The sequence below is a fragment of the Thunnus thynnus genome, chromosome 9, assembly GCF_963924715.1.
Source record: "Thunnus thynnus chromosome 9, fThuThy2.1, whole genome shotgun sequence".
NCBI lineage: Eukaryota > Metazoa > Chordata > Actinopteri > Scombriformes > Scombridae > Thunnus > Thunnus thynnus.
In genome coordinates, this window is record NC_089525.1 from 20,305,798 (window position 1) to 20,331,776 (window position 25,979).

Sequence of the window (25,979 nt, forward strand, 5' to 3'; positions counted from 1 at the left end):
AGGTGTGTGTGTGTGTGTGTGTGTGTGTGTGTGTGTGAGTGTGAGCACACACACATATAGGTCTGTGTGTGTCACTCTAAATGTGTGTGGTTTTAGCATTCCCAGCTGGGTCCGCAGTGACAAAGCATTTTTTTTCTCTGAGCTCAGGGGACAGCTGCTTGACACAGTACAACCACACACTTACTCAAACTCTTTGATCCATAAAAGTCATCGCTTAACCCTGGGAAGTCCTAGGTGTCCCGACAGGTGATAGCAGAAACCAAGAGAAGAGAGCAGACAGGAAGAAGAAGAGGTTAGTGAGAGTCAGGGCAGAGAGGGAGAGGAGTGGTGTGTAGTGCTCGCCAGGCCCACTGACACATGGCGCTGTGCTGTACTCATTAAGCCTGAGCCCCACTTTGTTCATAGTAAGCCATGGCCTTTCAATTACACAAGCCCAATCCCATTAAAATGGGATTTTGACCTGTTAAGTGTTAAAGCTTCAGTCCAGTTAATGAGATTCTTCTTGTTGTGGGTCAGTGACTGACTGGAGAATTGATCAGGACTTATACAAGGAGTAGCATCTCAGTGTTAGAAGGCCTGTGTGTTAATGCAGCCAAGAACTTGCACAGACACACAAATACACACACACACACACACACCCACAGCTGGCAGCACACACAGCTAGACACTCCTCTGGAGCCCGTAGACAGATGTACAGACACACCAGAGAGAACCCCGCATCTCCAGCCTGATGCTGGCTCTGCGTGTGGGGTATCTCCCTGGGACAGTGAGAAAGGGATGAGAGTGGTGCCATCACACAAACCATCCCTGGAGGTGAGCGGAAAGATGAAAGTTGAGAGACAGAACTGAGGCATGAAGGGGAAAGAACGGAGAAAAAAAAAAAAAAAAAAACAGCACCCCCCCCCCCCCCCCCCCCCCCCCCCCTCCCTGATCACACAGCTGGTACTCACGTTCAGACTCCACCAACTCCTGCACAATATTCTCCTTGCTCTTGTAAAACGGGAACTTGCGTGAGAGGTTGAAGCTTTTTTTGCGCTTTACTTTGACTGGCTGCTTGTTGATGCGTGGGTGAGAAAGGGGGGGGAGGGGGGCAATGAGAGGGTGAAAACAAAAACAGAATGGGTTTCAATGAACGGTACTCAACACCCATGCAAAAAAACAAATGAAATGTGAACAAAACAATACACGTCAAATAATGAAAATGAGAGGCAGGTAATGGGTGAAAATGAATGGCATATCAATGTGAAGGAAACAGGCTTCTGTTTACCAACTTAAACACTGTTTTCAATAAATTGAATCTCCTTGCATTATAGATGATACAGACACAACATTACAGCTGATTTATACTTCTGAAAATTAAATCTGACAGATACGTCTCTGACAGGCGTGCAGACATTTTGTAAGTGCACGAGCTGTGGAGGCTACAGAGACTTCTCATCTCCACTGAGCTTCTGTGTAATCTATACAGTAATATGAGCGCTCTTTCTGCTTGCTTCAGTGAGCAGGTGCTGGTCTCTTTCCCACACTCAGGGGGAAGTAGGCCATCTCCCTGGGAGCCCAGCATCAGCTCTGAAGACAGCCTCTCTGGCATCAAGGCACAGCGCAGCTGGCCCTCTACACTTACCCTGTTAGACTCAATCATGCCTGTCCTGGCGTGGAACTTGACTGTTTTTAACCTGGCCCGCTCCTTCTTCTCCACTCTGAGAGGAAAAAAAGGGGGGGCAGAGGGTACATTTTACACCAGAAAGCTGAGACAGACTGGGCATGAATGGTAGCAGTCATATTAGCATTGTTTGGTATTAGTACACTGCTGCAAATGAAGAGTAATTGTACCTTTTCTTGCTTGGAATGACCCCAATCTGCTCACTCTCTCCATGTGGTGTGACCAGCCTCGCCTGCCACCACTCGTCATCAGAAGCATTAATGACATGGAGGATATCCCCATAAGAGAAGCTCAGGCCTTGGCTGGGCAGGCAGCTGTCCCTCGTTCGGTCATAGTCAAACAAAGCTCTACAAAACACAAAAAGCTTTGGTTATATTCTTATCTTGAATTTGTGTGTAGAGATTCCACATTTCAAGGAGGTCAGATTATTTAATGTCCCCGCGGGGCACAAAATGGCAGTTATGAATTTCCTGCATTACATTATTCAACTTTGCTTTCATGTGGGCTATGACTTGACTGTTGAAATTTAGATGACACTGTAAAATCTGATGCATTCAGACACACCACATATTGCATTCCAGTGTTGTATTAACACAGTAAGTGTATGTCACCAAACAATCACAAGGTGGAAAGAAGTGCCAGAACCTATTATGTACAACACATATTAAAGAATGTCATTCATAAGTTTCCTCTTAGCATTCCCAATTGTTGTGACCACATACTTTCCACTACAAACATACACTGTTTATTGTCTGCCTGAGTGCGTCACTATCTTGTACGACAGGTAAAACCACAGTCATGTCTGAAAAGGTATTAATACCTGCTTTACAGGTTTATACTTTACTTGACCTACAAGCCTATATCTACAGGCAGTAAATCCAGAAGACAAATGCTGTGGCCAAAATGCATTTTTCTCCTCTGGTTAAAGATTTCAGCTGAACTATTCCTGCCAACTGAAACTGCAGCTGGCAATGAGTAAACAGTACCGCTGAAACTGATGTGATGCAATCTGGCTGAAGCTTATCTGCTAGCGTGCTTTACATGGAAAAAAGTTCATTTTTCAACAGCGAGTGATAATAAAACCTGTAGCCTTAACAGTGTTAGTACACATGTGACACTGTTATTTTTTATTTTCTGAGTACACCTTGCAGGCTTAACGCCTCCACATTCCTGAGGCTGGGCTGGGAGGACATGGCGGCTCCTGCATCAGCCGGCTAAGTAGACAGCTTTTCCAACATAACTGTGGGCTTAGTCAACCGCACAGGAGCAGGCTAGGCTCTACATGCCTCATAGGAGCCGGTCTATAAGAGACGCATGAGTCAGACTGCTAAACACTCCTCTCTCTATAGCAGGCGTCCAATCAGGTAACACCTATATACTTTTGATATATCCTGGTAATGTCCAAAATCAATCTGGTAATGTAGCTATTAAGCTCAGGTTAAGTGAAGCGCATTATGGCTCTAGTAGGAAATATGGTGAAGCACTTGAGCTATGGAGTTACATCACGCAGTGCTTTCACCTTCACCCCTGTGAGTCCTGGGTGACTCGCTTGCATGTGTGAGAGCAGAGGGATGCCACCTGTTTTAATTCCTAAATGAGCCTCCATTCAGTTTGGCAACAGGCCCAAAATGTCATAACACAGGTCAGTTCAACAAGCTCCGCCATCAATCTACATTACACAAAGTAGACTCAATATCTTACGTGGGATCAAAACAACAACAGGGAATGCCCCGTCCATCAGCTTTTTGATGGTGATGAAAAGTACCGAGAGAAATTGGTCTCAATATTGGTTACAAACGCACGTTTCATCACCTGCAAATACAAACGATATACAAATGTATGACGATTTCTGGTTTTCACAAATCCATTTTCCAATCCACAACAAAATAAAAGAACTTTTACAAAGAAATATAACCCAACTTCAATAAAGTCAGTATTCTACATAAACATTTCCAACCTCAAATTCATTAATCTCACAATATTTGCTTTTGAAAAGCTGACAATTTGTGATGTGTAACCTCCACAAATACATGCTGCATTTAAGTGCTGGTGGAAAACTTTGACGTCCGGCTTTTCAGCGCATTCATGTGAAATCATGAAGTGAGAGGTGTTTTTCCTAAAACCTACAATAGCTCGTCACCCTTTGATTTGAGAGTAATTAAGTAAGTGTTTTTGAATACATTGCTTTAATTTTGACAACTTGAAATTCACGGACTGAACTGTTTTTTTGTCAAGTCAAGCATGTCGATGCCATGTCTCACAAATCATCATAAACATTTGTAAATCTTTTTATTTGTGGACCATGAAACACACATTTGTCACCAGTATTGAGACAAATGTATCTTCATGGAATAGTATCACCCCGATGTCTTGACGTAGACATTATCCTTCAAACAGCTCAGAGTGAAGTATCAAGCTTTATTCTATCATTTTTGCCATATCTGTCATAACATTGTACTCTGACAGTGTGGCTGCTTTTAACAGCATGTGCGATCTGGCTTTATTCTTCCCTCATTGGCAGGTAGAGGTTTATTATGTAAGAGTGGTTATTTTGACTACACATCTTAGAACTCGATGTTGTGAGTGGTGGTATGAGGGTCGGCGTACGTGCTCCAGCTTTACCTGACATAGAGGGAGCGTTTCTCACTGGTGCGCAGGGAGCCTGATCCTGAGCTCATGCTGCTGTTCATCATCTGCTCCCTCAGGTCGTGGATCTTGGACTCAAAGCGACTATATTCTGCGAGGAAACAAACAACAAAAGAAATCTTATCAACAGCTTCCCCCAAAAATGGATCCTCAAGCATACACTACCATGTTTGGGCCTTCAGAGTGATAAACACAAGGTTGAACATATTGAATGAAGAGGCCAAAAGAGTGCTGGAGCCTGTTCCCTTGTCTCACTGGAAAATTATTGGGAGATCTCAGTTCACGCCGCAGTGAGCTAGAGTGAACAGAGGAAAGGTTCAGCGAATCCTTAGGCTGATTAATGACCCCAGGAACAGATGGTTTATCACAGATCTGTCTTACACATCCAGTAATGTCTCATATCAGGTAATTAATTATACAGATTAATTAAGTTCAACATGGGCTCTTTAGGGTGGTTAAAAAAAGGGAAGGCCTCCAACAAATTCGAATGCATGACCATTTGTCATAGGTGTGTAAATCCAGTTGCTGCTCAGGAGCACAGGGATGATGTATGAATCCACCTGGACCTCCTCATTAAGAATGCTCTCATTAGCCTGCTGTGCGCAGCGTGCTCTGTGCCCAGGCTGCTGGAACAAGCTAGGCCACCGCACCACACGGCACACAGCAAGATAAACAGACCGGCAGATGCAGCTAGAAAAACAAGTAGGCTAGGGTGCTCATGTGATCACACAAAGAAGGCACTGGGACCCACAACACAGCAGCAGTGTGAGCAACTAATTTTGTCATAAATGTTCTGATAATTTTATACTTTACACTGCTGCTGAAACGAAAATAATGCAGTTAGAGTTAATAAGTGTTAATGTTTTGTGTTGCACCGCTGGTATGTGCCCAGGAATTTAAATGTATACAACAACCTAAGCTACACTAATGCTCTAATGAAACAACACATCTATGCCGTGATCATAATTAGCCTATAAATGTATATTGTCCATATTTATTCAACATAGCCCTTTAACTGCCATGTCTGTAGGGGTTGACTCCTACCTTACAGCTTAATCATCCATAGCTGGCAACACTTCCTGTAACGTGAACGAGTGATCAAAGTCCAACCGAAGAAGCCCACAAGTAGCCTTGAAAAAACAAACAACAGTGCCTACAAAGATGATTTAGCTGAAGTTACTCCAAGCTCCCGGGAAAATTCTGGGCAGGTGTGAAAACAAGCTTCAGGTCAGCTAAACTCTAACCCCCCTACCGAAAACTAAAGGGGATTCAAAGCAAACACAGATTCCGCCCCAGGCCTGGTGCCGCTCTCCACCCAGGTCTCTGCTCAAAGGGTTAACAATACAGCAATGTGACGCTGCAAAGGTGAGGTAACCAGACACCGCCTGACTGCCGGTAACCAAGAGCAACGTCCTAGCACTCCTAGAACAGGGACAGCACATGCGGAAACAGCCATTCAGACTTGTCCACTTGGCTCTCAGGCACAGGAGAGACGAAGAGAATGGAGCACAAGGAGAGGCGGCTTAGGAGAGGAGGGGCCGAGGGACAAGACAAAGAGTAGCTAAATAGAGAGAGCAGTCTTAATGCCCTCCTTCACAATACCACCGACCTGAAGGGCTGGCTAAGAGCTGCACCGGTGAGATAGTGGTATGAGTAGCACAGGTGGTTGGAGCTAAATGCTTTGCTTGTTCACATTCCTAACATCCAAATGATTCATCTAAATACTGTGGACACTGATCTACAGCCAGCTTTGAGCGGCTCTAGGGAGGTAGGGTAGAAATCATAAACTGAACCATAAATTGCCGCCACGCCTCGCTGATAATAACAACAGAATACAGGTGATTCTGTATCATCTTTGTCGACACATTACGATATCTGCGGAGTTGAGTAGGAAAACACACTATAATGGCAAGATTTCTTTTTTTTCACAAGCTGGGGATCAAAATCTTTTTATCTTTTTGCTTTATAATAAAGTGCTTTAAATTTACTGTCATTTTTTTTAATGAAGTGAAACAGTTAAGGAAATTTACACTTGTTCCACAGAAAAGGGAAGATACACCTTTGTCCCTCGCACTGCAACAGAATATATGGTGTCGCCTGTTAAAGTGTATCGATAAGGTATCAGACCTCATACATTAAACTACAAAACATTACCAATTGTTGATATCGTCCAAACAAGGAGCACATGGAGCAACAGTGAGGGAAACATATTTTTCAGTAGAGAGCCTGGATTGTGAGCAAACTCACAGCCTGATTAAAAGAACGCAAATTCAAGTCACATCAGTAACAGTACTCAATCACTCACAAGGAGGAACTTAAATTTATGCAACTTCCTCAACTGATTGCAGGCCATGTTAATGATCAATGACTGATTAATGATTAAAGGCCTCCAAAACAGGGTGCCCTAATAGTCTAGGAGTTAGGGCGATGACCGTGGGGTGCAACATCCACAGTTCACATCTGGCCTGATACCATTGTTCCCCATCTCTCTCTCTCTCTACCCTACTGTCCTGTCATCGCTCTACTGTCAGCTATCAACAAAGGTTTGATTTTGCAATACAACCCAAGTAAATTGAATATATGACTCATATATTAAATGAACACCTGTAAATGATTGGAGTCAAATTAAAAATGAAAAAAGAAAGGTAATGTCATCACTTGAAACTTACTGCACTGGCTTCCCTTCTGTCTGCCTTATTTAACAAATGAACAAAACTGAAAAGATAAAGCACAACACAACTGTGCAACTTGCCATTTGTATCAGATAGCATGTCGGATGGACAAGCAGGGCACTCAAGGTAAACCCATACTTGCCTCACCGAAAAGGGCTGTAGACTACAGGAACAGGAAGTGCTCATTTTAAGTGAAAATATGTTGCACGTATCTGATCACACGTCTTACTGGTTTTATGTAGGAACATAACCACATCCTCCTGGTTAAGACTGAGTCATATGTCGATCAATATACATTCTTGACCAGTCCGGGCTTTTAACAGTGATCAATCCAACATCAATTATTCATTAACATCTCTATTCACAAGCACACCCTTGAAATGCTGAGAAAACTGGGAGTCTACAATTATGAACGTTAGTACTCGGTCCCCTTAAAGCACTTAATACACAAGAGCTAGCCTATATTTTTAGGAAGTGACCCACAGGAAGAAAAGACAGCTAATAGAAACTGGGACTATTCTGTATCTCTCACTCCCACTGCGTGTCCTCATTAGTCGTACAGCTTTTTTATTTTGGGGGACGGTCGCTTCTCTTTTGATCCAGTTATGCAACACAGCAGGCATGTACTTGTAATGTGAGAGTGTGTTATGTTCTGAGGGATAGTTGAGCCAGTAAACACACAAACCCCCTCCACAATAACGCACTGCGGGAGGAACATATAGACCCTGACGAAACTATCTCTACAAACTTCTGTAATGCACTCTGGTGTGAGTTTGATGAGGGTGCGTGGAGTTTTAACATTTCCTCCGCAGCCCTCCTCCCATTTCCTACATGCAAAGATTTTAGGGTAATTACGCTCCTTGATAGTGGGGCAGGGCAGCATGTGGGTGTAAACCCCTCACTTCCATTTCTCTGAGATGAATGTGAGTTAAAGACTTGGTGATACTCCAGTGAGCCACTGAGAGTCAGGGGAGGGCGGGCGGGGGGGGTCTGTTGAGGCTTCCTGTAGTCTTCAGCGCTGGCCTTCCATCAGAAGTCCGTGGAAGCCGGGGCCCCGGCCCCTGAGAATACTCTCCAGGCAGCTTGCCCGACATAAACTAGTATTCGCTCTCTGCTTACTCCTCCCCCCCAACTGTCTGACTGTCCTTGTACAGCACACTGGGGGGTTCGTCCTGCTCAAACTCAAAAGCACGACATGTTACACACCGGTTTAGGATGCCAGCAGAATTACTGGCGACAGATCTTAGGTTACCAGCGGGGATGCAGGAAGTCAATCATTTGCAGGCACTCGACTCGTGTGTTTAGAGTAGTTGAGCATTGTACACAAACAGATAAGTGTCCTTCACTGGGTTACAAAGAGGGCGCAGAGCTGAAAGCATGATTCGGTATGGAAAACAAAGGTTCCCTTCAACTAACCACATCGTTATTCAAGATGCTGCCTGATTGGTCTGGCATGCGCAACAACATGAACTCACATGGACAAGAATGAGGCATTAATTTCAGCATTTTATGGCAGTGGGAAAGCCTTTATCTCTATACTGTCAGTTCTGATCTCAACCTCTGCCTCTCTTCAGCTGAACTCCGTGCCAGTTCGCTGATCCTGTTCCACCTCAATTTCTGTGACCTTGGAGAGTTATTGGACTTATTTAAAGCTTCTGCGTTATTGAAAGAGAGAGGAATATAAAGCGAGAGCATGCTACAACTTATGCCCCTTCACATTCCTGTCATAGTCCAACCTGAGAACTCAGCCTCGATCTAAAGCTCACAATATCCCTTTCCATTGTTGTTATAACATTACTGCAGCATGCTTGAGTACACATGCACAGACTTACAAAAACACCGAGAAGAACGTACAACTACACTAACATCTACAAAATGTTATTGCAAAGGAAGACTGATGCCATTTTGTGAAATAGACTCCCTTAAAAGTAGAAAACAACTTACAGGCTTGTCAACACATTAATTCCGCTTTAGTCAGCATGAAAACGGACTTGTGGTCAGAGTATTGCGTGTCCAAAGTCTGGTAGTGTCATACAGATCTAAATGTAAAGAGGTGAGTTCACCTATGAGGTCACTGGTAAACCATCATCACCAAGTTGACACACACACACAAACACACACACACACACACACACCTGTTTGACCACACCTCTGTGTCCCTACCTAAAGGTTGAGGTTACATAAGAACTGTTTATAGCATCTAAATGAACCCTGCGGGTCATAAACTACTACAGCTAGCCCCCATGTAAGTGTTCAATTGAGTAATCACAAAAAATAGACTGAAACCAAATACATGCGGATTCTTAGCAATGGCAGGAGTTTTCAACAGAGCTACTGTAAGGCTGAGGCTATCACATGTCTGCCATGGTAACCTAACATTAATTTCAAGGCTGATATAAAGAGAGTCATTTTAAGCTTTGAAGCCCTTTATAGGAAGTTGCTTCTTGCTCGTTTTAGAGGCTAAGACATGAGACAACTTTGCTTCACCTCTACTGTAACCACTACCGGAGTGAAACTACAGGTTGCAACTTTGAAGAGCAAAAGGCTACCTCGCTATACAGAAGCAGTCAAAATAAATCTGTTTGACAATGTAATTTACACAGTTTGTTCCTGTTTCAGAGTTTTCGACACCTTCCTTCCTCGTCTCACCTCAGTTAAATGAAAACTGTGGCTATTGTTTCGCTGTCGCTGCCGGTAGTTTCATGCGGCTTCTGCTCTGCTGCTGTTGTGCTCGAGCCCATCCCCCATCCACACAGGCTGGTGGGCAGATAAAAAAAAAAAAGTTGGAAGTTTGGCGCTTTCCACCTTCGCTTTTAGCTCTTTTTAAAAAGTTTCCTCTGGTGTCGTGGTGGAAGCACAGCTCGCACTTTCCGCTTACTCCCCTCTTTCCATCGCTGTCCCGGGTTTGTGTTCACGAACAGCGGCTGCTCACCGGGGCCCGGGGTTTGAACAGGGAAGGACTACAGCAGCGATTCGTTTGCCCGCCTTGCAGTTGGCTCAACACTTCAGCCTGCTAATACAACTGCCTTTCCTGAAGCCACACTTCTTTTCCTAGGATGGCGAAGTCATGGCCCGCCCTACTCTGCCTCTGATTGGCTAGAACTCATTGTCTTCGTTGATTGGATTTAGGCAGAGTGCCATTGGTTAGAGTTAGGGAAAGACTATCAGGGCGAGCCAATCAGAGACAGACTAGGGCGGGTCATGACTTCGCCACCCTAGGACAAAAAAAAAAATCACGCCCCTGAACCTGAATACTTAAAGTGAGACTATCAGCAGCTCTGCCCTCATTTGTGCAGCCAGAGCTTATCACGCATCCAGGACCACACCAGGTAAATGTGACGTTTCACTGCAACGTTAAAGGTGTATCCCAGTGATTTAGTTTCGCACTTTCATACAGTTTAGGGACTTGTGAGAGACAGATGAATGAAACAATGCATAAAATCAAAGTAGCAGAGGCCGAGCAATCCTGGGGTTTAGTCCCTAGTATGAGTTCCAGTGTTCCAAAAATGCTGAATCCTATATTTCCCATAGTGCAACTTGATAGTGCCTTTCCTTTCTGATTAGAGCAGCACATCCATGTACTTTGCCCTTGTGTCATGCCCCCGCCCCTTTTTGGGTTAAAAAAGTCTCTCTAATTTGACTGGCGATAAATGCAAATTCTGAGTTCTTTGCCAATGTCATTGCATAAAATAAGAAAACTTTATTGCGTTTAGCTATTAGGAGCCCAGATCCTATTGCCAGTCAGGCAAACAATTACGTTATGTCGTTGCTGATCAATGATCAGTGTCATTATATACAAAAAATTAAAAAGGGGTTGATGAGTGTCATCACTAACCGCTAAGCTAAAGTAACTTGCAGATCTGAGTAGCATGTAAACTGTGGGATTAGTGAGAAATTTGCTAAAAGAAGGAGAGAGCTATGAGTGCTTGGGCAGAACTAGTGTAAGTTTAAATGTACAGTTGGTAATTAGCTGCAGTAATGAAGAATATAGCTAAATTAATGGGGTTGAGAGCAGCAAAAATCAGACACAAACACAGAAACACCGGCAAGTGGAAATTGGATGATGCGCAAACTGCAGCACGACAGGTCACAACTTCATCTGGGCAGAGGTTAATGGAGCATTTTGACACACTTTGAATTTTGATTATTATGAGGATAATCATGACATAAAATCACTTTAGGGAACAGGCAGATGAAGCCATTTTACTTGGTACCTGTTTAAAGAAACCAGAGGAAAAGCCAGCTTGCTGCAGCCAGTGCTAGCAAGCTAGCTGTTAGAGGCTATCAGTATGTTCTATGTACAATGCAACATCAACATTGACTACTTTGACTGTTAACATTATACCTGTTGAATTTAACATCATTAGCTAACCTGTGATGAAGTGTTTGCCACAGATGTATCCCGCAGTTACCATTTTCATAATCTCTGCAGATGGCCTGAAGCCACAGATCTCTTCTTTAACTGTCCTTCACTCTTTGGGGATGTAAAGGAAATAGTTTTTCCAATTTGGTGCTGGCACTTTTACAGCGCTTATTTTCACCCAAAAGGGGGCGTGGTCGTTCTGACAACATGGAAGTGACGTATGCCAGCACTCATGTCATATTGGAGTTACCATGATTACGAATTTCTGAATAAAGAAATACATATAACACAGAAGTGCCTGAAAACCAAGCAAACACGGATACCTCACGTCGGCCAAAGTCTCTTGTTCAATGTAATTAAACCTCAGTTTAATCGATACATAAAGTAATTTTGCTAATGCACATTATTTTAAGCCCTCATACAACCAACTCAGTTATCATACAACCTTCCTGAGTTGTCATATGACGAGAAGTTGCTCGCAAGTCCTTAACATGGGAATCTTTCCGATCTCTCCCATCCATCTGACATAGGATGAATGCGGCACAAGACCCTCCCTCCCTGCCTCCAATCAAACTCATGCCTCTAGTCTGTAATGCTGGCTTTCCAATAAATAAATACATTTCAAGCCTGTAGCCTGAGTAAAAACAGTGTAGTGCCCCTTTAATATGCCTCAAGAACAATGCTGGATTACCAGCAGGGCAAAGCGGGCAACAGCAGACCCAGAGGGACCTTTAAAACCAGTTTCACTGCATGTCAGTTGGTTTGGTACTTTGATTGATTGCACATTTCTTACAAACTGTGAACCATGAAAGTACAATATTAACATAAGGCGGGTCTTGTATTATTAGCAAATCTTGTTGCTTTGTCTTGTAATGTGTCATTCTAAGAGCTTTATTATATTCATTGATATTGTGCACACATGATGTGTATTCCTTATAAATCTGTGTTTAAAGAAATTACCAAAAATGAAGTATTATTCCTGCACAGGAGTAGAGGAAGGTAGGTGTTTTTTGGTTTTTTTTTGCATTGGACAAAAACAAATCCATACCTAACAAGGTCATCCAGCCATGTTCAAGAATGGTTTTGGAAATCTAACAATCAGTTGAACAAATAGTTGTTTAATGATCACTCGTTCCAATACAGCCCAATAAAACTGTGACTTCAAGACCCATTTGGCACAATAAAGAAAACGAGCCTCACCTTCAGGCCGGTACTGAGCAATGATGGTGACAGTCTGTCCGGCTCTCTTCAGTGCTGCAGCTGCCTGCTCATGTGTAGCGTTCCTTAAGTTCACTCCATTCACCTGCAACAAAAAACAGAGAGAGAGAGAGAAACTTAGCCAGAAAAAACTCAGATTTCATCTAATTTTGTCTAATTATGGAGCTCTGTAGAGGAAATAAGTCTGAGAGGAAGGAGCAAAGCATGTCATCAAGCTGGATGGGTTTTTTCCCAGTGTGTGGAGATAAGATCTGCCCTCATCATGTGAACACCTAACATTAAATATGACTAGATTATCAGTATGTATGACAATTACATTCAGGATAAAAGATCCTTAAAGTAATTCTTAAAAAAGTAAGTACTGTTTTCAGCAGTAAATGTTGAAACTATGGATGCAACTACAATTTATTTTCATTATGCCAATTATTTCCTCGATTAATGAATTAATCATTTGGTCTATGAAATGTCAGGAAACAGCGAAAGATGTCCATCACAGCCTCCCAGAGTCTAAGGTGACATCTTCAAATGTTTTGTTTTGTCCGACTAACGGTCCCAAATCCAAAGATGTTCAGTTTACTATCATGGAAGGCTAAGAAAACTAGCAAATATTCACATTTTAGAAGCTGGAAGCAGTTGTCTTTTTTGCTTAAAAATGATATGATGAATGATGAAACAGATAAATCAATTATCAAAATAGTTGCCCAATTATTTTCTGGGGATCAACTAGTCAATGAATCCGCTAATTGTTTCAGCTCTAGTCACCCTACAACTAGGGTGATTAGGCTATGATAAGGTTATGGAAATACAATCAAGGGATTTAAATATGTTTATTTGATACAGGGCACAGCTAAGCTCCCTCTGAGTTGTTATGGATTGAATGCCTTGCTCAAGGACATTTCCGCAAGACAGATGTGTTGGCTCTCTAAGTCCTGGGCCACCTTAATTCTATCATCATTATTCTGACAGTGGGAGTTGGCTGAAGATCTCCGAGCACCACCTCAAGCCTGTTACAGTCATTGATGGGAGCAAACAGAAAGCTTGAGGTTGAAATACTGACTGAGAGAATCCGGTCGCCCCTCCTCAGCTCGCCGCTCAGGTCAGCCGGCCCTCCAGCCAGGATGAAGGAGACGAAGATGCCTTCTCCGTCCTCCCCGCCGACGATGTTGAAGCCCAGGCCTGTGGAGCCCTTGTGCAGCAACACCTTCCTTGGCTCCCTGCCAAACAGAGTGACAGCGTCAAGTTGAAGAGCAGGACAGAGAGCACAAGAGAGACAGCAATGACCAAAACTGAAAAGAAGTAAGTATAGGGGTACAGAGAGGCTGTTTCAGACAGCCATCTTCTATTGGTTTACACTCTGTATAATTCCAAAATGTCGAGTGCTTTCAGTTTAGGCTGCTACAAAGAGTATGCCTGCAGATCTTGAGATCCAGATGTGTATATATTTGAGAACATTATAAAGATAAATCTACTGGACACCCATCCACCAGCAGAATGCAATGATTAAGCAGGTAATAATCATGCGTTAATCATAAGGCTAATAAAGATCATTTGGATTACACTGATAACCATTTGGATAACACTGTTCATTCATTGCTATGTATGCAATAACACAAGCAGCAACACGATTGGTTCCAAATGCCTATTATCTACTGGCTATAGGACTTTCTGCTCCTCATGGCAGTCTCATGTAAATGTGCACACGTGTGCACACTTTAACACCCACACATATTAATGTACGCAGACACAATGAGCCACCTCCTGCTCGACAGACCCGCTCAAGCTCTGTTTTAGCTTTAGCCACTATGACTCATCCTCCAGCAGGCTTTTCAGACTGCCTCACTTTTTAAGATGCTAGAGAGGCCAAACCGCTGCTGTGGTCCAGCAAAAGCCCTCTGAGAACACACTTCACACAAATGCAAACACACACACTCTAGGAAGCCCAACACTGGTCTCACACATACACACACTCAAATACTTTATATACAGATGCACACATAAAACATACATGCACGCACGTACGTAGGCATAGACAGACACACACACACACAAAAACACACACACATACACACACACAGCATGGTTCCCATTAGTGGTCTTCTCTCGAAGTACTCAGCCTGCGGTCTACAGGAACAATTCCTACTCAATCCCTAATGGCTGCGCTCGAACTTGCTGTTAAGACCATTTTCCCATCGATGGCAGCTGAGGCAGCATTCCAGACTTTCAGAATCATGCCCATGACTGGCTGGAAAAAGGGTTGATTGCTCCACTTGAAGACATGAAGAGCAATGGAAAGTTCAAACTGGTACAACAGTGCCTGAAGAAACAGGACTGTGAAACTATTATATTCATTTGAAATGAACTGAACTCGTATGCAGCATTGCCTAAGATCACTGAAAAAGATTAATCGAGGTCTGCAAGATTCCTCAACAGCATTGTTTCTACAAGGCACAATCACAGACAGATTTAATAAAACTGTACTAGCAAGGCTCAAAACATTTGCCATTTTATGCTCTTGCCTTTTTCCATAGCCTTTAAGTGAAGCAAAAACTGTTTTTTTAGTACCAGAATTAAAAATGAAATTAAAAAATCAAGTGGCAATGGCCTTTAAATATGCTAAAACAGCTGACGTGCCTTCAGTCAAGTCAAGCTTAAAATAACCTTGCTTTCCATCTTGAGCTTTTCATCCCAGCTCGACGAGGCACACAAATCTCCATGGTTACCTTAGGATCCAGATCCGATGCTTGCTTCCGAAAGAGCATTTCTTAACCGTGCATTCAGGCTGGCTCCTCACAGGCGACATGGAAGATGAGACGTTGACTGTGAACATGGCTATGGCACATCACTCAGCTCCTGAGTTACTCCTCGACCCCTCTTCCTATCTGGCCTTCCACTGAGAGGGGCTGGGCAATTTTCAAAGCTCCTGTGCTCGGGGCCTGGTGTTCCCTATCTCATGTTTGTGTGCCGTGATGGGAAACAGCTCCTCTTTGAGCTGTCACACATGCTCTCTCCTCATCATCACTAGCAAGGCAAGACTTAACACTTAACCCTAACGCACCCACACAAATCATCATTCTACAGCAAGAAGCCAAAATCCTACATCCCTCACATCCGGAGTAACCTACACTGTGTTACATCAAGAGAATCAGCACTCAGTGGATGTGTGGAAATGGGGTTGGGCGGTTATCCAAGTTTTTTCCCTTTTACACCATGCTGTCCCCTCGTCTTCTGCTCTGATGCTGCTTTAGGTCCAGCCCCCCTCATATACAACACACCAACATTCCTGTTTGTCAGTCTGGCCCTCTGGAGACTAGGCAGACAGATTCCCAGAAGCTCCTTGCTAATTTGTTAGAGTGTAAACAAACTGGGGAGCTCATGAACTTACTTTCACGACTTTCGGGCCTTTGATTTGACACCCTCAGATTCTGTGACATGGCTAGACAGAGAGCTTGGTTGCCTCTCAGGGAAAACAATGTAGACAACTGTGGGATACGTGGACAACAAAGGCCAAAGTCTTTGTGTGATCTCAAGGTTGATGGTTCTCTCCAAGGGAGCCATATCCATGTGTGTTTCTGCTTGTACTGTTCATCTATAGAATAATAATTGCCTGGCCTTTTTCAAGGAAAGTGGGAGTGAATTCCTACAGTTTTGAATGCAGTCCTCCCTCCCTATCACAAGACCTGCCTCCCCTCCCTTTCCCCCCCTTGCCTTTTCATCCATGCCAGGAATGTAAACAGTTATAGAGAGGTAAAAAACCCTTTCTCTCTGCCCAGCCATTTCTCCTGTGAGTCTTTCTCTAATTCACCACCCCCCACTCTCACCGCAATATTTTCCCTGACTGCGTTCAGTGTTTTGGCTGAGGCGGTCACAGCTCAATCCTAAAGCTGTGAATGGATATGTGGACTGCAGGGTTCAGTGGGTCATGCTGCCCTGGACTCAGCCCAGTAATTGGCTCTGCTTGGCTGATTAATGGTGGACACTGCAGATGGACGCCATTTTCCATAGACAGACACTACCTCTTGCAGCACTTTATCTCTCCCTTTCCCCAAATGGATCACATAAGCTTCTGTACAGGCATGTACATATACAATTTAAATGCTGCTTTGTCTTTGTCTTCCTTTTCTCTGTGGCTATCTCCTCTTCATGGCCTGATATTTTCCTCTAATTTGATATAGGGAAATTTTTATTAACTGCTAAGGTGATAGACAGGTTAAGATATTTCATGCCTCTCACTGTGACTAAGAATAAAACTGGAGCGATGAATGATTAACACCTAAGATGAGTACTCAGCTGAATCTGATTACTTTTGTTTTAAACTCCCCTTTATGCTTTTACAGCTTTTAATAATGCTAACCAAAAGGTCAAAGTGTTCCTAATTATTGATGTTTGATTCTTGTGCTGATCAGTTAAAGGTTTAATGTTTGTGCGTGTGTGAGACGCATAAAGTTACTGATTAGTTCACCTGCTGCTGCAGTCATCGGGATCCTGTATTTGCACAAGCTGTGCCTGAACAAAGCAGCCTAACTAGAAGCATTGTTTTGTATATCTAACAACTGCAGTCCTGATAGGGGCAGCAGAGGGGAGATGCTTGTTCAGTGATTGTTGACACTGTCATCAGTGCACACATGTATGTTTACACCAAACACGCATATTAAACACAGAGGTTTTATCTCTTATCAAGCCCAATGTGAACAGGATGCAAGGCAGCTATGTTCAGGACTGACATATCTCCAGAAAGGGGGTAATATCAGATGAAGAGAGAGGGGGGCGGGGGGGGTGTCGGGGATGTGTCGGTGATGACACCATTGAGGGGGATGTGCAGATGGGCAGAGGGCCGATACAAGCTCTGACTCATTCCTCACAACCAGCCTGCTCCACTTCTGCGGAAGCTTGTGCTTACTATAGCATCCATCTAAAATAACCCCTCACGGTCGGAGCCAATGGGAAAGCTGCTGGGGTCGGAGGGAGGTGTCTGCTATCTGCCTGTCAGTCTGACGGAGCGAGATGCTCATCTGCTGTGATTGGGATCAAGTCGGTTGTCGGCCATGATGTCCTCGGAGACAATGCCACTCTTTTCTGATTATACAGCAGACATGACACACAAATCCACTAGGGGCAAACAGGTGCGTGCATGGTCACAGTATGTAGGCCATTCTCATTTGTGCCTTTGATTTACGAGTTGTCTGGATGTGCAGGATGTATACCCACAGGTATGTGCCTGTGTCGTAATTGTGCATTGCATTTAAAGTGTGCGTATCTGCATGTGTGCTCGTATGTGTCAGCACATTATGAGGCAAATGTCTCTGTGTACAGTATGTGTGTGTGATTGGTGCTGGCAGCATGGGTGATGAGAGGGGTAAGACCTGAGTGCATGGCCTGGTTTTCCCAGCATGCAGATGAATCATGACAGCTGCAGGACTGTCTGCTGCTACTGGTTGGCCCGTACCGGTTCAGGCTCTTACTCCCCATTACATTTATGGTAACAGCGAGGCTCTGTGTTTATATTTACATACATGGAGCAGCAGGCAAAACATTCCATCTCTGCAAAGGAGAATATTGGGTGGCTTCAGTGTGCCCTCCCATCCTCCTGTACTGTCACTTGCTTTTAACACCACAACCTGCCTTTAGTTAAAGCCAAACAGCGAGACCAGGGGCTGTCTTTCTCTCTCTCAAACACACAGGCACAAACACATAATGGCATCAGTGCATGGAATATATGCAACACACACAATTTGAGCTAACACAAACACATTACATAAAACCAATGGTTCACACACAGAAAAATTAGGGCATTCATCCATGAGGTGATGCATGATGTAAATAAAAAAAATGAAACAAATAACTGAAACTTAATCAGCAAACCAGGAGATCTTGTGCACATTTGGTAATGCCAAACAGAGGAAATAGATATTATGTATATTATTGTCTTCAGCAGTAACCACCAGTGAAACTAGCTTGGCCCGAGACAGAGGCTCAGCTTTATCGATGCCTCCTGACAGATGGAATTGAGCAGCTTGTGGGAGCGTGAAGCCCTTTCGGCTGCACTCCTGTGGAGATATGTTTGTGAAGAGCAGGTACGACTCCATTTTAAACTGCGACAAACAGGGCAATATTGTTTTAGGTTCATAGATGTGAGCAGATTAGTAGAAAATTGATGGACAAATAATGACTAAGTGGTAGGTAGACACTTGAAAATATGAACAGTAGAGCTAAAAAATAAAAACAAAAACATACACAAAGGGCAAGAGAAAAATAGGCTAATTTCTTATGAAATATTTCTGCTCTACTGTCACTTTGCTGCTGTTGTTGTTTCAGTATTTTGTTGTTCAGCACCTTTCAGTGGAGGTTATAAAAGATTAAAAATGGCTGCATGTAAGTACAGTATGTCACACAAACATAAAAAGCAGCAACATGTTTAAAGTACCAACAGATAAACAGTACAGTAAAGTAGACATGAGGTGTGGAAACATTTACATGCAAACATAGAGACAGAAAGATAAAAGAAGTTAAAAGATGGCTCTGCTTGAAAATAAGAACTTTCTACAAATATCACCCTTCCACCCCCTCCCTTCCCTCCTCTTTCTTTTCTGTCCATTGCCATCTTTCTCCTCTTCATCTGTCTCTTCTGTTTGTGTAATTTGTGCACAGATGTGGCAATGAGGCAGGTGGCCTTCGTCCCTCCCTGGCCCAACTCCTGTCTGATGCCAGATCCAGATGCTGAGCTATACAGAGGAGGGTTAGCTAAGCAAGGCATGATGGACTAGGTTAGTACCTGCCAGAGAAGGGGAGTGGACCTTGGCACAAGGGAGCAGGGGAAGGACAGAAGCCTCTGTAGAGGGCCTGGGGCACCTTGCTGTCCCCAGGTTTGTGGATGACACTGTAAATAGGTTCAGCCCTGCTGTGGGGTACAGGAATCACAGTGAACGGGACAAGTGTAGGACACAAATAAAGCACAAATACCAACAAAGATGCGACAAATGCACATACAAGTCATGTAGACAGCTTGTACAAGGACATTACAGAGCCACAGGACGAACACTCAGTGTCATCCTGTAACACGTTCACGCCACAACACACAGACACAAATAAACGCCTGCATGCAGTCACACATGCACACACACACACACACAGGGGGAAAACAGCCTCCTCCCCAGAGCTGTGGGTTAAGATGACTCAAGGCCTCGTGGGACACTCCAATCAAGCCTCTATGAATGCTACTTCAGATCCAGTACTTGGATAGGAGGTCAAAGGTTAAAACACAGTCATAACAAGTACAAGAAGTGACAAGAGGCCCCTCTGCAAAGCATTTGGTCAGCACATAGCCACCACACACTGTCCAGTTATAACACAGTATGCACCACCAGGGCCCTGATGAGCTGAAAACTGTAAACTGAGGACTTGTTTTGCTTCATGAAACACTTCATGAAGGCACTTTAAACTGTTTAAATGTGTCATTCAAAGAAAACCACACTATGACGACACCTGGAAAACAGCAACTAAACGGAGCGGAGGCTGCTAAAAACAAAAAGAAAACCAATGCATAACTAACATAATTGTTTTACAGACTAAGACATTTAGTCTTAATTTTGTTCCACAGCTGTGTTTCTTCACTTAGGACAGCAAAGTCACAAAAAGGCCTTCTGCTTTTGTCTACAAGCAAAATATGTGCTATAATTTTTTCCAACCTACCAACCAGCCTGTGTGAGTGTAATGTATGGGGGCAAAGTCATTCATGGAAGAACCAGCCTGCAACCTACCTTGTGAAGTCTTCCTCCCCCAGCATGTGGCGTGGAACTGGCGAGTACCTGGACGGGGTGACCTGGGGTGGCGGGTACACTGGCTTAGGCTCCATTGCCCCCATGTAGTTGTGGCTGACGTGGTTGTCCACCATGGTGGGGAAGGCTGGAGGGAGGGCCAGACCAGTAGGGGGAAAGAAAGAATGATTACAATACAGGCACAACAGGAACACTGCACAGCTGATTGAACAGGGGACTCTACTGTTCGCATGAAATGACAACTTCATAATCACAAAAAAAAAAAAAGATTTTATTACAACATGGGTATTATTTGTGTAGTTTTGGCCGTCATTTCTATCAGTTATAATAACATTATACCCTACAAAATGTTATTGTTTAGATGTGGGAATGCAGTGACATTGCTAAAACAAAGTTGGGGTGAGAAACATGAGCTGTCAGACAATCAGACAGGTTGTAAACAAGCCAGATTATCAAAACCAATTTATTTGGAGGTACAGTAAAACTGAAATGAGTGCTCCACAAATATCTGTAATAATTCCTCACTGCACAGGAAAACTGTGTTCACACAAGTACGGCAAGCACAGTAGGTCAAAGAGGTGATGGATGATTACATCAGAGAGTTTGTATTGTAATCAGATTGTTCAGTTTTGTTTTCTCTTCTAAATAAATAAAGTGTGTGTAGTCCCTTATGATTCAAAAACAAAAACTTTTCCCCAAATTTACATTCTTCATGGAGGCAGTTGAACATGACAAAACAAGCGTTTCAAATCCAGATCATCTGACCACGGGTTATACTGTCAGAGCGGGGTTAAGTCTGCATTAAGGGCTCGCGTAAACCCTGACAACTGCAAACATTTAGAACATACAAAAAAAAAAAGCCCTAAGTAGCCCCCTCTAATACTAACTCACTGTTCTGTGTAAATTTGAGATGCTGCAGCCCAAGATCGTGGGCTGTCATGAGCAGGTGGGATGTGAGAAACCATCCACACTCAGTGGGAGGCAGAGAACTGCGCTTGTTGTTGCTGTGGGAAGGATTGTGTGTGTGTGTGTGTGTGTGTGTGTGTGCAAGCATTCACTACATTCACTATGTGGGTGTCTGGGCATAGCAGTTTTGGGGAGAGAACAGTGATCCAACACTAAAATTCATGCAGGTCCACTGAAACATCTCTGATAAAGATAAAAAGACGATTCCCAGTGCAAAACACGCTAACATGGACCTTGACTTATAAATCACTCTTTACCTTATGTCAAACATTTTGTATAAATAAACCTGTTCCAGTTTTGGAGCTAACTGCTTATGGATTAGTGAATATAAAATGTAGTTTCTGACATTTACTTTAGGGATTCAGCAGACTAGACTAGAAGAACAGGAAGAGGTAGATACGTACTGCTGGAGTAGTCCGGAGGGGCGTACATGTCATTGAGATGCACGGGTCCCGGCTTGGCCACCTTGAGGTAAACCATATCAGAGGTGTTCTTCAACGCTGCCACCGCCTCCTCGTGACGCACATCCTGTAGCACGATGTTGTTCACCTGAATGCGATGATTGTCGAGAAGACAGGAGGAAAAAAATCCTTGTATCAACACCTGAACACCTCGTGTCTTTGCTGTACTGTGACAACATCACACCAGCCATCACACCAGCCAACACAATAATGAATCATAGCTTGAAAGTATTATGAGATTTCAGTACATTTCATCAGAAGGTTGGTGTGCTGTGCAGCGTTAACAGAGGTCAAAAGCAGTAGGTAGAGGTTCTGAAGATGCTCTGAATTTCTACAGTTTTAAGACTCAGTTCCCTGGAAATAAACTGCAGAAAGTATTTGAACACCATATTTTAGCACTTTGGGTTAAATCTCAAAAAATGCGCTCTTTGTAAATAACTCACAGCAGAGTACATGTGAACTGAGAAATGTTGGGTTTTATATTATTGAAAACTACCTAAAACCTTTATAACTCTACTAAGACACCCAGAGTGCAGTAGAGTTGATGTGTTGCAAATGAAATGTCTACATGTTTTTACCATACAGGAGGTATGACAAACTTATTTCCAGCATCTACATGCCTTTTGATAATATATGAAACAGTCGTCAGTTTCGTTTCTCCGTGGAATGACAGCTTGCCTTTTCTCTGTTGTGAATTGACATTTCCCTCGCACAATGACTGAGTGTCTAGTGTGGTACCAGATCCGTGTACTTAAGGATCTGTTAACTGCCATGTTCCTATAGGGTTTTTAATTTGTCCTTCATTAAAGTCAGGGGCACTAAAAAGGTCAAGCATATATACATCATCTTTAAAATATTAAGTGTTCAAAATATGTGATATATATGTGTTTTTATGATTAAAAACATGGCTGCAAATGCACACTGTATAAATCTGAGCTCTGTAGGAAGTTCAGTAAATGATTGCATATTGTAGCTCAAGTTATTTGCAACTTTTACAGAAAGATTGTAGTGATAAGTGTTTTCTTTTGTGATATGTTGTATCCTTAAACACATAAAATATGTCTTACTCTTACGCCCAGCAGGCGGGCCTATTTATCGTCCCGTGGTATGGCATAAATGGTAGATTATCGATCATGCTCAGAGCCATGAATGCTGATGTGAGTTGACTGTGGTTTAGCTTAAAATGACAGGATGGGGCAATCAACCAGATAATGTACTTCTCTTCTATGTCCATTACGAATCCACTCAGCCACATAAATAGGTGTTTGTATAGAATCAACAACTACTGATGGCTTGTGCCTCATTGATTTAGTCTGTTGAAAAGTTGCTAACTTGCTAGTGAACAACATAAACAACCGAAACAAATTCATTTTGACTAGAACACTTGATGCGACTGAGTCAGAGGGGATGTTTAGGCTCATACAGCTAGCAGGCGGTCTCCGGTCTGCAGCCGTCCATCCTTTTGGGCAGCTCCTCCTTCTATGATCTTGGTAATATAGATGCTGTTGTCTCCTGGGATATGCTGGTTGCCAATCCCTCCGGCAATGCTGAATCCAAGCCCTGATTGAGTAATATAGACAGTGAGAGAGTTAATAATTGTGTTGGAAATCATCTGATTTTACACATTTTTTATATATATTCCATAGCTGGGGCTGTCCCTTATTTGCTGAGTGGTCGAATTATTTGTCAGTGTTGCCTGAAAATAGTTAGAAAGCCTATTATTTATGAATTGAATGTACATTTGTCCTGGAAAATAAGTTAACCCCATTCCTATATGTACAAAGTATCTTTCATTAATCTAATTCTCTTGTGGTGTTTCAGCATTAATGCAGTGATTTGGATACAAGACAATGAACTTCTATATTTCTATCATAGTGTGTGATGTGTGTAATGTCTCCCGGACCTTTTGGCCCTTTCAGCAGGTTGACCTCCAGAATCGTCTCAGGTGGGGCCTGCCTCCGCCGGACCAGCAGCCGCACTACTGGCCCTGCCTCCTTCAGGGCTTCCACCGCCCGGCTGTGCACAACCTCAGACACGTCCACATCATTCACACGCAGCACGCAGTCGTTCACCCTGAGGAGAGACGGCTTTTAATATATATCATACAACACCTTCACCATATCAGTCAACAGGTGACAACATGGAGTTAATGCGCCACACAAAGACGGGGAGACCCTAGCATGGCCAATGTAATCAGAAACCTCCAAAGCACATAAAAAAGCACTCCATATCATAATTTTTGCATGTTTCAGGCTTTGGTTTTCCTGTGAATCATAACTTTGAGGAAACACACAGAGCCTGGGGGCAGAGGGCTGTAGAAACTCTGCCTCCCACACAGCACTGCCTGGCGGGACACGTTGGTGGTGAGCGTTAGAGAAAAAGAGGAGAGAGGTTAGAGTACAGAGAAAGAGCTGAGAGAGGATGGAAGGAACAGAGGAGCTTGAAAAGAGTAGAAGGAAAGGTGAGGATGAGGAGGAAGAGGAGGAGAAGCAGGGAGGGTAACATGGTAAGGAGGGGAGACTTACCCCAGCCTTCCATCCATAGCAGCTGCTCCTCCAGGAATTATCTTGGTGATGAAGATCCCCGGATCATCGGGAATGTGGGGATTGTCTATTCCTCCAGCAATGCTAAAGCCCAGGCCAGAGTTCCCCTGCACACAGGTTATGATTGGCATTTTCAGTGGGGGTACAATAAACAACATACACACACACTTAGATGTAAGTGATGGACCCAATGTGGGCTCAAGGTCAGTACAATATGGCTCTTAAGTGTATTGGTATCTCAGAGGAACACGTGATCGATGCAAACTGCTCCAGGGATTTCTCCAGGCATTTCTGATGTCCATTTTCGTGGACACGTGTGTGTGTGTGTGTTTGTCCTTGCATGTGACGAATGATAATGCCATGTATTCCATTAGATGAGGGCACTTCATTCAAAATGTCACGCTTATTCCATCAACCCACAGAGAGGCATTAATGGTGGAACTGCCCTATGTCTGCAGGGAAGTGGATTTATGATCTAAAGTAAAGATGAGTTGAGAAGCGTCATTGCTATTGCATGATACAGAGCTTCTCACTCTCTGCAGGAGACAGACACAACCATCTCCCGTCGTTCTTGTCCCTGAAATGACAGAGGACCCATTTGGATCGAGTGGGTCCGGGCACACTGCTGCATCTGACAGCCGTGGCCACAGAGACAGGCAGCAAACAAGACAGCTGAGAAAAGACTTCACTTTATTATTTTCTATAATTAATGAGCAACAGTCGCAACAAATTAGGACAGAGGGAGGCTGAGGCCTCCCAGTGTGCTGCTCTGGAGCTGAGAGGAATAGACTGGGCCTTACCACCAAATGTTACACACCCACAGACCTTTTAAAGTGTGGCTTTGCATACTTTATTTAAGCTTTCTGCATGCAGAAATGCCACTTAGAGTGGAAGGGGCAGAGAGACACTGTGCATCCATTGTGGGTTCCGAGGTGCATCTATATGTGGGTGGAATAATGAGAGCAGAAACGTATAGCTCTGCCACTACAAGCTGAACCACCGCTGACAAGTGCAGTGGTGCCTGCTGAACAATTGAACAGGAGAGCACTTTACATTTCTGGCGTCTGCTGATGACATGTGCATCAGGATTATGTAAAAAGCTATGCCTCACTGGCGTTATTCTGTGCTCATACTCACATGAGACATCACACATAAGACATTCTTACTGCAGTGATGTAACAGCTATAACATCACCATGTCATTTGATTCTCATATAAATGTATTGATACCAGTATTAAGATTTTTCCTTGGTTTTTATGTTCTTTAGGCTCAGTAAGAGAAGACTGAGCTGCTTACTACCACCTAGTGGGGAGAAATCCATCCATCATGCAAAAATACATCAAAGAGGAATGTGCAAATTTTGGGAAAAAAAAAATGTTACAAGGAAACTGGTAAAACTCACCCTCTCTAAAATGATCTCCTCATATTTGTACATCCCATCACTGCCATTTACCTGTCAAATGCAAAAGAACAATAGTTAGTTACATCACCGAACCTGAATTATGTCATTTTCTAAAAATAGTTAAAGAGAAAAAAGAGATGCATGCAAATGTTTTAGCTAAATCCTTTACCATATAATACCACGCAGACCTATGTACAGACTGAACACTGAGAACCGTGAAAATAGGATTATTGACAAAATATACTGAAGATACATTCACCAGATTGTTTTAGT

The 25,979-nt window shown here is 43.3% G+C and overlaps 1 protein-coding gene across 9 annotated transcripts in view; it reads right to left on the reverse strand.

The window, feature by feature from the left end:
• dlg3 (discs, large homolog 3 (Drosophila)) overlaps positions 1 to 25,979 on the reverse strand; it is an 83,633-nt gene that overhangs the window by 6,272 nt on the left and 51,382 nt on the right. For 4 of the 9 annotated variants that reach the window (XM_067599571.1, XM_067599572.1, XM_067599570.1 and 1 more), the window contains 13 exons: positions 25,707 to 25,757; positions 24,287 to 24,411; positions 23,665 to 23,834; positions 23,185 to 23,321; positions 21,705 to 21,849; positions 20,317 to 20,461; positions 19,332 to 19,457; positions 13,620 to 13,776; positions 12,545 to 12,647; positions 4,286 to 4,400; positions 1,834 to 2,010; positions 1,625 to 1,700; positions 951 to 1,050 (listed from right to left, as the gene is read on the reverse strand). In XM_067599571.1, coding sequence (XP_067455672.1) covers positions 951 to 1,050; positions 1,625 to 1,700; positions 1,834 to 2,010; positions 4,286 to 4,400; positions 12,545 to 12,647; positions 13,620 to 13,776; positions 19,332 to 19,457; positions 20,317 to 20,461; positions 21,705 to 21,849; positions 23,185 to 23,321; positions 23,665 to 23,834; positions 24,287 to 24,411; positions 25,707 to 25,757 — 1,627 coding nt within the window. Of the gene's footprint in view, positions 1 to 184; positions 231 to 950; positions 1,051 to 1,624; positions 1,701 to 1,833; positions 2,011 to 4,285; positions 4,401 to 8,925; positions 8,946 to 9,630; positions 10,009 to 12,544; positions 12,648 to 13,619; positions 13,777 to 15,282; positions 15,717 to 19,331; positions 19,458 to 20,316; positions 20,462 to 21,704; positions 21,850 to 23,184; positions 23,322 to 23,664; positions 23,835 to 24,286; positions 24,412 to 25,706; positions 25,758 to 25,979 lie in introns of those variants that run through there. The other 5 variants (XM_067599577.1, XM_067599573.1, XM_067599574.1 and 2 more) reach the window with 5 other exon arrangements.